General features: G+C 51.9%; 1 protein-coding gene across 3 annotated transcripts in view; it reads left to right on the forward strand.

Moving 5' to 3' along the window:
- FKRP (fukutin related protein) overlaps nt 1-11,644 on the forward strand; it is a 12,553-nt gene extending 909 nt beyond the window's left edge. Inside the window, exons 1-3 of one of the 3 annotated variants that reach the window (XR_009548383.1) lie at nt 661-721; nt 5,208-10,842; nt 11,039-11,644. Coding sequence is in view for 2 of the 3 variants with exons in the window: in XM_060186130.1 (XP_060042113.1) it covers nt 5,247-6,731 (1,485 nt within the window). In the remaining variant the exon portion in view is untranslated. Of the gene's footprint in view, nt 1-660; nt 722-4,112; nt 4,185-5,207 lie in introns of those variants that run through there. The other 2 variants (XM_060186132.1, XM_060186130.1) reach the window with 2 other exon arrangements.
- The last annotated feature ends 62 nt before the right edge of the window (nt 11,645-11,706 follow it).

Consider the following 11,706-nt stretch of genomic DNA (forward strand, 5'->3'; position numbering starts at 1 on the left):
GTGGGCCTAGCGCCCGGACCCTCGGCGGTTGCCATGGTAACCTCACCTAACTGTTCAGGTGGAAAGGGCCCCTGGTCCGAGGACATGGATGGCTAGGGGGTACCTCTTACTCAGCCCCCCCCCCCAGCTCCCAGTTGGCGTTGCTATGGAAACCATTACCCCCCTTCCTATCGTGGGAGAGCCATGGACCAAACCAACCAGGTGTTTTTTATTTAGAGGAGGAGATTCGGTGCTGAGTAGTTGCTATGGTTACAGGGTTTGGACCATCCATCCCCAGGGAGGTGAAGCAAGGCCAAGTCCTAGTTACTAGAGCAATGGTGAGGGGTGGGGGGCCTTCCAGTGACTCCAGGAGCTCAGTCCTCCAATGTAAGCAGTGGTTCAGCATTGTTCTCAGGATGGAGTGTGTCTAGAGGGGGTGTTGTCATGGACACAGCTTCTGTGGCTTCTAGCCCTGCCTCTCTGGACACGTTCATGACAGAGAGATGGGTACAGGTCGCTGCAGTAGTAGCTGACACCCCTTTCACTCCCCTGAGGTGCTCCAGGTGGGGCTTCTGCAGGAGTGAGTCTGTGACCTCCTGACCACTTTAGTTGGTAAATTGAAAGCATGCTCTATTGTGCAAAAGTGTCTGATTTGGGGTTTTCTGGTTCTCCTTCCCTCAGCTGTGCAGCTGAGCTGGGCTGGACCTGCCCTCTGGAGCGCCCCCTGCTTGCTACCTAGGAGGTAAGAAGTCCTTTCTTGGCCCCTAGCACTAGCATGGAAACAACCCCCACCTATTCCCCCCAAAAGCTTTTCCTCCTAGGGCCACACTCTCAGCCTACAGGTGCAGAGTGAAGCTCAGGCCAGATCAGAATTTCAGTGAGCCCAGGCGTGAAGTGAATCTGAGTCCACTATGTTGTTGTTCATGGCAAAAAGGAGAGACAATAAGCTTTGGCTTTGTCAGTCAGTCGGCTCTGATCACCTTTCTCTGCAGCTCTCTCTAGTGCCCCCTGCTGCTTTCCAGGTCCACCAGCAGTTGTGTGGATTTTGTCTTCCTGCTATGGGAGGAACTGCCTGGTGCAGTGACTGCTTCCTTGGTCCTTTGTCCCCAGAATATGGGATAATGCACAGTGCACTCTAGTAATTAATAACTTGGTTGAGTGGATGAGCTGAATTAGTCCTGGTGTGCCACATTCTGATTTGAAAGCGCCCGTCAGGTTAGGATACAAGGAAGAGTTCATTGAATTAAAGTACAGCTCTGAGCCAGCTTCTAATGGGAAGGCAGGAGAGCTCTAATGGGCAAACTATCTCTCCATCCCCACATTGTGTTGTTATGATTAGAAACAAAACAAAACATCCCAACCTTCCAAAATTCATTTCATCTGCCTTAGATGAAGGAGAATGTCTTTGTAGTTAGAGGGGGAGAGATAGAGAGGGAAGAATAACTGGGGAGGTGATAGAGGATGGAGGAGATATTTCAAAAAGGCATTCCTGCCTGAGGTTCAAAATCCCACCACCACAAACCAGAGCTGAGTAGTGCTCTGTAAAAAAAAAAAAAAAAAAGAAAAGAAAATCATATATTAATAATAAAAAAGAGAACTGACTTTTGGTCCACACTATCTTTTTTTTTAATTTTTTATTATTTATTTTCCCTTTTGTTGCCCTTGTTGTTGTAGTTATTGTCACCGTTGTTGGATAGGACAGAGAGAAATGGAGAGAGGAGGGGAAGACAGAGAGGGGGAGAGAAAGACAGACAGACACCTGCAGACCTGCTTCACCGCCTGTGAAGAGACTTCCTTGCAGTTGGGGAGCCGGGGGCTCGAACCAGGATCCTTATGCCGGTCCTTGCGCTTGTATCCTGCTGCGCTACCGCCCAACTCCCTTTTTTAAGAGAGAAAAGATAAACATGTTACTAATATACCACTCATAAAGCCTCCCCCGTGCAGGTGCACCCATGTGGTGGCCAGGGCTTCAAGCCCAGGTCCCTGTGCGTGATGAAGTATAACCTCCACTGGGTGAGCTATCATCTCTCAACTCCCTCTTTAGAAGATTCTAAGGCTACCTGTGGGCCACTTCTGGATTTCTGTGTTCCTAAGCCCTAAGATGCTAAGAGTTTTAAGGCCCCCAAGCTTGTATGGCCTCACAGGTTCCTCAGCAATGGTACTTCTGAGAGGTCAGGGCCATTCTCCTGAGAGTTGTGTGGCAACCCAGCACCAATAACTGAGCCTGCCATGTTACAGGCATTTCCAAGCTTCTAAAAGCATGAGGTCCTCCCAGCATTGCCAGAGTGATGCTCTGGTTCACAGTCTCAATAAATAAATGGGGCTTATTAAAAATAAAAAAGAGGATTGAGGGGTGGAGTGATTGTAATGGTTATGCAGAAAGACTCTCGTGCCTGAGGCAGGTGATGGAGAGGTAAATGTGAGTATGCCAGGGCCTGGTTAGAAAGAAACATACACTTTCTTCCCAGGGTACAAGGGAGCCATGGCAGATTCTAAGCAGGGAGGAAGAGGTCAGATTTTGTATTTTCTTGAACACCTTTCTGCTGTCACGAGGAGGGGATCTGGCAATACACCAAGGGGAGGCTAGGTGGGAGGGCTAGTTGAGGAGTGCTGGGGGGGAAGGGGAGAAGTCTGAAGTGGTCAGGAGAGTAACAGGGTCCTTGATGTCCCCCTCTCTGGAAGGGGCAGAAGAAACTTGGGAGAGCACTGCACTGAGTGAGGCCCTGGGTTCGGTGCTGGTACCACATATCCCAGAGCAGAACAGTGCTCTGACCTTTCTCTTTCTCAGTGAAATAAATAACTCTTTTTTTCCTTTAATTATGAAAATCCCTCATGGGGAATCTCATTTTGAATTTGCTAGAAGCCAGAGTTAGTTACAGCTCTGTTTTGGCAACCAGCCAATGCATGCAGTTGTGCCTGAAACAGGGAAACACTGCCACCTGCAGGTATCTGAGGCCCGTGGCCAATGTGAAGAGGAGGCGCAGCAGCCGCTCATCACCCTGCCTGCTTTTTTCTTCTTGAGTTGAGATAGAGCAGTGATAGCTCACAGGACTTGCATACAATAGGTCCTGGGTTCCATCCCAAGCACCCCCCAGTAGCCAGGATTGAGTACTTTGGTTAAAAAAAGGGGTGGTGGTGAGGAAGCCGGGCAGTAGCGCAGCAGGTTAAGGGCAGATGGCCTAAAACTCAAGGACCGGCATAAGGCATAAGGATCCCGGTTGAGTCCCCGGCTCCCCACCTGCAGGGGAGTCGCTTCACAGGCGGTGAAGCAGGTCTGCAGGTGTCTGTCTTTCTCTCCCCCTCTCTGTCTTTCCCTCTTCTCTCCATTTCTCTCTGTCTTATCCAACAGCGACGACAACAATCATAACTACAACAATAAAACAACAAAGGCAACAAAAGGGAATAAATAAATATTTAGAGAGAGAGAGAAAGCAAGCGTGACTGGGGTGAAGGAGAGTCAGAATTCCCACTCAGGGTTCTTGAATTCCATAACCCTTACTGTAAATACTGTACCAGACCTCAGCAAGATCTTTTTTTTTTTTTTTTTCAGATAGAGACAGCAGAAGCAGAGAAATAATGAGTGGAGTTGGGGAAACAGTGTAATGGTTCTGCAAAAAGACTTTCATGCCTGAGGCTCCAAAGTCCCAGGTTCAATCCATAGCATCAGCATAAGTTGCAGCTGAGTAGTGTGCTTTGGTCTCTCTGTACCTTCCCTCCTGCCTCTCATTAAAATAATATATATATATTATTGTTGTAATTAATGTCGTCGTTGTTGGATAGGACAGAGAGAAATGGAGAGAGGAGGGGAAGACAGAGAGGGGGAAAGACAGACACCTGCAGACCTGCTTCACCGCCTGTGAAGCAACTCCCCTGCAGGTGGGGAGCCGGGGGCTCGAACCGGGATCCTTACGCCGGCCCTTGCACTTTGCGTCATGTGTGCTTAACCCACTACGCTACCGCTCGACTCCCTTGAACCGGAATTCTTAGGCCGGTCCTTGCGCTTTATTCCACCTGCGCTTAACCCGCTGCGCTGCCTACCGCCTATTCCCTCTTTCTCCCTTTCTATCTGGGGAAAAACAAAGTATGATTCCAAGGGAGCAAGCAGTGGGGTCACACAGTTGTTTTTTTTTTAATTCTAACCAAAACCAAACCAATCTGGTTGACCATCTGGAAAGAGATGACCAGATGGCACAGAATTTGAGGAAGTGAGGAGGCAGTGGAGAGAGGGCTTGATGATTCAAGACCTGTTTTGGAGCCAAGGCGGGGGACTGGATGGATGGATGGGGTGGGGAGGGAGGGAGGAAGAGGCCAGGGGTGGCTTCCTGGAAGGTGGAAGAGGGTAGACAAAGCATATGTTAGGGACAGAGATGAAGCCATGTATAATTAAACTGAGTCTGAATGAGCAGTTGACTCAGAATAGAAGGGTGTGGTTGGGGCTAGTGAAATAGTTCACTTGGATAGTGCACTGCTTTGCCATTTCCCCAACCCTGGTACAATCCCAGCCTCCGTGGCATTGCAGGAAGATGTAGTCTATTTCTCTCTCTCTGTCTCTCTCTCTCTTTTAAAAAAGGAGGCTAAGAACACAACATAACTGTTCTTCAAAAGACTCTCATGCCTGAGGCACTAAAGGTCCCAGGAGCTGAGCAATGTTTTGGTGTCTCTATCTTTCCTTTATTAGTAAAAATAATACTAATAAAAAACTTAAAAATATCTATTTTTGAGTGAACAAGGGGAATAGGTAGTGGCACATCTGGTTGAGTGCACATGTGATAATGTTCAAGGTCCAGGGTTCAAACCTATTGTGCCCACCTGCAGGGGAGAAGCTTCACAAACGAAGTAATGCTACAGGTGCCTTTCTCTGTCTCTGACTTCGTGTACCTCTCAATTAATTTCTACGTCTCTGTACAAAACAAATAACATATATATATATATATATATATATATATATATATATATATATATATATATATATATATATATAATTGAACAAGGGAGGGATTCATCTCGTAAAAACTTTCTAGCCTCGTAATAGCTGCCTGCCTCTGTGCTAGGTGGCCCCAGGCACCCAGGGGAGACCAGACAGACCCAAGACCCGCCCTCATGGGGCTCACCATCCAATGGGAGGGGTGTGAGGAGGAGAGTCAGGGAGGACTTCCGGGAGGAGGGCGAGGCAGAGCTGAGAGCATCTAGATAAGAGACCCGACTGCAGCCTCCTCTCTGGTCCCCAGGACGCCCCGCAGGCCCAGCTAGGCCCGGACCTCGGCTCCATGCGGCTCACGCGCTGCCACGCCGCCCTGGCGGCCGCCATCGCCTTCAACCTGCTGGTGTTCTTCGTGTTGTGGCTGCAGCCCCAGCCCAGGAGCTGGCGGGCCCGGGGCCCCCGCCGAGGCCCCGCCGCCGGGCCCCGCGTCACGGTGCTGGTGCGCGAGTTTGAGGCCTTCGACAACGCGCTGCCCGAGCTGGTGGACTCCTTCCTGCGGCTGGACCCCGCGCAGCCCGTGGTGGTGGCCGCCGACCGGCTGCCCTACCCGCCGCTAGCCCTGCCCCGCGCCCCCGGCGTGCGCCTGGCCCTGCTGCAGCCCGCCCTGGACCGGCCGGCCGCCGCTGCGCGCCCCGAGACCTACGTGAGCACCGAGTTCGTGGCGCTGGTGCCCGACGGGGCGCGCGCCGACAGCCCGGGCCAGCTGGAGCGCATGGCGGACGCGCTGCGCGCGGGGGGCGCCCGCCTGGTGGCCGTGCCCGTGGCCTCGGCCAACCCCGCCCGCTGCCTGGCCCTGAACGTCAGCCTGCGCGAGTGGACGGCCCGCTACGGCCCCACCGCCCCCGGCCGGCTCTGCGACGCCCTGGACGGGGACGCCGTGGTGCTCCTGCGCGCCCGCGACCTCTTCAACCTGTCGTTGCCCCTGGCCCGGCCGCTGGGCACCGGCCTGTTCCTGCAGACGGCGGCCCGCGGCTGGGCGGTGCAGCTGCTGGACGGGGCGTTCGCCGCGGCGCGCCAGGCCCCGCTGGCCACTGCACACGCGCGCTGGAAGGCAGAGCGCGAGGGGCGCACGCGGCGGGCGGCGCTACTGCGGGCGCTCAGCATCCGGCTGGTGGGCTGGGCGGGCGGGCGACTCGAGTGGTTCGGCTGCGGCAAGGAGACGGCGCGCTGCTTCGGGACCGTGGTGGGGGACACGCCGGCCTACCTGTACGAGGGCCGCTGGACGCCGCCCTGCTGCCTGCGCGCGCTGCGGGAGACGGCGCGCCACGTGGTGGGCGTCCTGGAGGCGGCGGGCGTGCGCTACTGGCTGGAGGGCGGCTCGCTGCTGGGCGCAGCGCGGCACGGCGACCTCATCCCCTGGGACTATGACGTGGACCTGGGCATCTACCTGGAAGACGTGGGCAACTGCGAGCAGCTGCGGGGCGCGGAGGCGGGCTCGGTGGTGGACGAGCGCGGCTTCGTGTGGGAGAAGGCCGTGGAGGGCGACTTCTTCCGCGTGCAGTACAGCGAGAGTAACCACCTGCATGTGGACCTGTGGCCCTTCTACCCGCGCAACGGGGTGATGACCAAGGACACGTGGCTGGACCACCGGCAGGACGTGGAGTTCCCCGAGCACTTCCTGCAGCCGCTCGTGCCCCTGCCCTTCGCCGGCTTCGTGGCGCAGGCGCCCAACAACTACCGCCGCTTCCTGGAGCTCAAGTTCGGCCCCGGCGTCATCGAGAACCCCGAGTACCCCAACCCGGCGCTGCTGAGCCTGGCGGGAAGCGGCTGAAGCCCGACACCCCGCGCTCCTGCCATCAGGGGAGGCGCCTTTGGTGCATGGGGCCCATGTGCTGGAGAGAGAAGGGAAGGGACCCTGAGAGACACCAGACAGGGAAGTGTCGTCTGAAGCCACACACCCCAGTCCTGGGTGGGGGTAGGGTGCAGCAGTAGCTAATGGGACTTGCATGGGACAAGCAGCACCAGAGCTGAGCGCTGTTCTGATTCAGATAAGTCGGTAGGGCCGGCGAGACAGTTCGCCTGGCAGTGCACGCACTGCGGCCTGCACGCTGCTCAGATTGGAGCTTGCCCCCACCAGACTGCAGAAAGCTTGGGTGCTGTGCTTTTCTTTCCTTCTCATCCTCTCTGAAACAAAGTGGGCTGGAGTGGTCAACTACCGACCAAAATAATAATTATAATAAATGAAAATGAACCCACATGCATAAAGGGTCCCAAATGGTCCTGCCCACCCGGTAGTAATGGCTCCATGCGAGTCCATTCCGGGTTCTCCCAGTTATGGCAGGTGCCGCTGGCCACTGGTGGCTGAGCCAGGGATGCCTAACATCCTACAGGGTCCAGGACGTCAAAGACCACCCTACCCAAGATTTAACCCAAACCCCAGGCTCCAGAGTGGAAAACTTCCAGAATCTGGATAAGAGAATGCAGTTTCTGAGACCAGACTGCCATAATACAGATCCCGGCTCTCCCACTTACTAAGTAGGTGGGTCAGGGTGCGTGTCTCATCTCTGTGCCTCAGTTTCCTCCAGGACTCAGGGAGCACTCTCCCTCCCTGGTGTCTGGTTGTTGCAACCCCCTCTGTCACCAGAGGACACACCTGTTCCGTGGTGGTCATTGGCAGGTGCCGCTCCTGGATCCGAACTCACGCTTAGTGACCAGCACCCAGCTATTTTAGCCCTGCCTTGCCAGGCGGCCTAATCACTCAGACCTCACATGGACTGAGCACCCACTATGTACCTACCAGGAGTCCTCATTCTCTGATGACGTGGGTTTACTTGGTTCTCACCTCAGCCCTCCAGAGTGAGAGTTGCTCTCATCCCCACTTTAAAAATGAGGAACTGAGGCCAAAATGGTAAAGTCTCATTTGTCCATTGTCATATAGCTGGGGAAGTGGCAGAGCTGAGGCCTGAACCCAGGCTGATAGTGTGGACTCCACAGCAACCCCAGTGTGTCTGTCCTTCACTGTCACTAATAATGGCTCTTCAGAAGGGCTCTGGGGACTGACTCCATGCCACCTAGCAGAACACTCCTAATCACACACCCCACCTTTTACATTTTTTATTTTATTGAATAAAGGCAGAGATTGAGATGAAAAGGGGAGCTAGAAAGGGAGAGAAGAGACACCTGTAGCACTGCTTCACTGCTTGTGAAGCTTCCCTCCTGTAGGTAGGGGCTAGGGGTTTGAACCTGGGTCCTAGCTCATGGTAATTTGTGCTTAAATAGGTATTCCACTGCCAAGTTTCATTTTGTTGTTGGTTTTTTTTTTCCCCAGAGCCCTGCTCAGCTCTGGTTTATGGAGGTTTTGGGGACTAAACCCGAGATGGCAGAGACTCAGGCATGAAAGTCTTGCAGAACCACTGTGCTATCTCCCCTTTCTGTGCCCGTCCTTATTTATTTATTCCTTTTTTGTTGCCCTTGTTTTATTGTTGTTATTGATGTCGTTGTTGCTGGATAGGACAGAGAGAAGTGGAGAGGAGGGAAGACGGGGGAGAGAAAGACAGACACCTGCAGACCTGCTTCACTGCCTTTGAAGCGATTCCTCTTCAGGTGGGGAGCTGGGGGCTTGAACCAGGATTCTTACTCTGGTCCTTGAGCTTTGCTCCACGTGTGCTTAACCGGCTGCGTTACCGCCGGACTCCGGCTCCTTTTTTTTTTTTTTTTTGCCTCCAGGGTTATTGCTGGGGCTCAGTGCCTGCACCATGAATCCACTGCTCCTGGATGCCATTTCCCCTTTTGTTGCCCTTGTTGTTGTAGCCTTGTTATTATTGTTGTTGATGTTGATGTCATTCGTTGTTGGATAGGACAGGAGGGGAAGACAGACGGGGAGAGAAAGATAGACACCTGCAGTCTTGCTTCATTGCCTGCAAAGATACTCCTCTGCAGGTGGGGATCCGGGGGCTCAAACTGGGTTTCTTAAGCTGGTCCTTGTGCTTTGCGCCACGTGCGCTTAACCAGCTGCACTACCGCCTGACTCCCGCCCCTCCTTTTTTAAAGGTTTATTTTCAGCTGACAAGACAGCTCACTTGCTTTGTCATGTAGCTCGAACCCAGCCCTCACTACACCCAAGGAAACTTTAATGCTATGGTGTCTTTCTATCTGAAAAACACATCAACCTGGAGCAGTGAAGCTCCAGTGATAACCAAGAAAAGATTTATTTATTTATTTATTTATTTATTTATTTCATATGAGAGAGAAGCCAGAGCCCTGCTTCAGCACACAGGGTGCTGGGGGAGGGAGGGTGAATTTGAACCAGGGAGCTTCAAGCACGCAAGTCCTGCACAGTACGAGCTGAGCCATTTCTTCAGCTTTCACATTTAAGAAGTGTCAGGACTTGTACCTTTCATATGCATTATTTACTTAAAAGATTTAGTTGAAAAAAAAAAGATTTAGTTGGGTGGGGGTAGGTAGCAAAATGGTTATGCAAAGAGACTCATGTCTGAGGCTCCAAAGTCCCAGGTTCAATCCCCCATACTACCATAAGCCAGAACTTAGCAGTGCTCTGGTGTTTCTGTGTCTTTCTCTGCATCTCTCTCAAAAATTAAATAAATAAAAGATTTAGTTTAGTGTGTGTGTGTGTGTGTGTATGAGAGAGAGAGAGAAGCCAGAGTATCTGATATGTGCAGTGCTGGGGATGGAGTCAGGAACCTTGAGCATGAAAGCCTGATGCTCTAACAGTTGAGCTGTCTCCCCAGCTGCACGTATTGTTGAGAAACTATACAGGTACAACTCTCAGTCTGGATGCTCCTGAGAAGGCTTGAACTGTCCCAGTTTCACAGGGAAAATACACAGGTTTTGGGCCTGGGTGGTGGCATACCTGGTTGCAATGTGCAGACCCAGGTTCAAGCCCCCAGTCCCCACCCATAAGGGGAAGTCTCATGAGTGGTGAACTAGGTCTGCAGGTGCCTCCTTTCCTCTTGCTATCTGACTGTCTCTATCAAATAAAGATGATAAAAAACAGTAGAGATTTTTTTTTTCTGCTTAGCTTATCCTGATTGTTTGTTACCTGCTCAGCTCTGGCTGATGATGGTGCTGAGGACTGAACCTGGGACCTCAGAACCTCAGGCATGAGGGTCTTTTGCTGTCTCCCCAGCCAGCTCCTCCTCAATGACTTGACCACTCAGGAGTGTGTGCACACCTGGCTTTTGAGACCGTGAATTTTTGTTTGGTTTTGTTTTGTAATTTTTGCTGTTAGAGCCTCATGCCTTCGTGATTCCACAGCTCCTACAGACATTTTTTTCTTTCAATATGGGGGGGGGGTGGTTAGGAGGAGGAGAGACCATAGCACTATTCCTCTGCTCATGATGCTTCCCCTATGCATGGTGCGCCCATGTGGTTCTGGAGGCTTAAACCTTAGTCCTCAGTCATGATAAAGCTTATGATAGGGTAAAAAAAAAAGGGGGGGGGGTCTGGGTAGTGGCACATCTGGTTGAGCACACATTACAGTACACAAGGACCTGGGTTCAATCTCACCTATAGGGGGAAATGCTTCAGGAGTGATAAAGTGGTGCTACAGGTGTCTGTCTGTTAATCTCCTTTCTCTCTGTCTCCAAAATAAATAAGATATTCTTAATGTAATTATCTTTATTGGATAGAGACAGCCAGAAATTGATAGGGAAGGGGGTGATAAGAGAGGGAGAGGGACGCCTTCAACACTGCTTCACCACTCGAAAAGCTTTCCCCCAACAGGTAAGGATGGGGGTTGGGGGGCTCGAACCTGGATCCTTATGCATTGTTTTTTTTTATTATTATTTTCCCCTTTTGTTGCCTTTTTTAAAATTGTTGTTGTTGTCGTTAGAACAGAGAGAAATGGAGAGAAGAGGGGAAGACAAAGAAAGACAAGACACCTGCAGACCTACTTCACTGCCTGTGAAGCGACTCCCTTGCAGGTGGGGAGCCGGGGGCTCGAACCGGGATCCTTACGCCAGTCTTTACGCTTGGAGCCGCGTGCGCTTAACCCGCTGCGCTACCATCTGACTCCTGTCCTTGTGCATTGTAATGTGTGCTCAATCAGGTGTGCCACCACCTGGCTCAATTATATATGTATGTGTATGTCTATATATATATATGTTTTTTTCTTTGAAGGCTCTGAAAGAGGAGGGGCTCATGTTCATAGCTATGCACTGCTACACCTACTGTGAACTTGGGCCACCTGATTCTGCACTCCAGAACTCCAGCACTGCAGAACTAAACAGGAATGGGAGCAGTAGCCAAGAGCTCCTACCCTACTTGGGGGGTGAGACAGCTGGGAATTCACTGATAATGAAGTCTGGAGTCAGGGCAGGGTGTGACTTCTGATTTGACCACCCAGGTTTTTTCTTGTCTAGTTTTAACATTGTTTTACAAAAGTGTAAGATTTCAGCAGCCTGGGAAGTGGCGCAGTGGAAAAAGCACTGAACTCTCCAAGCATGGGGTCCTGAGGTCAACCCCCAACATCAACAAGTGCCAGAGTGGTGCTCTGGTTCTCTCTCCATCTCCGCTCTCATACATAAATAAATATACCCGCAAGTCATATAGTTTCATACATAGGCAGCAATACCACCATGAGAGATGCAGAACTAAAGGAAACTTCATGGGGGTCTCTGTCTGTCTACCTGAATGGAAAGGTGGTCAGGTGGTGGTGAAATTGCACATGCCTGAGGCCCGAACTCTGCAAAGAAATGAATAAAGAAATGCATTATCTGAGCCCAAGACCTCACTCTCTCTTCACACAAACAATCCGTCCTTTTTGTGAGGTTTAAACAGGTCCTGAA

The sequence above is a fragment of the Erinaceus europaeus genome, chromosome 2 (genome assembly GCF_950295315.1).
Source record: "Erinaceus europaeus chromosome 2, mEriEur2.1, whole genome shotgun sequence".
Classification (NCBI taxonomy): domain Eukaryota; kingdom Metazoa; phylum Chordata; class Mammalia; order Eulipotyphla; family Erinaceidae; genus Erinaceus; species Erinaceus europaeus.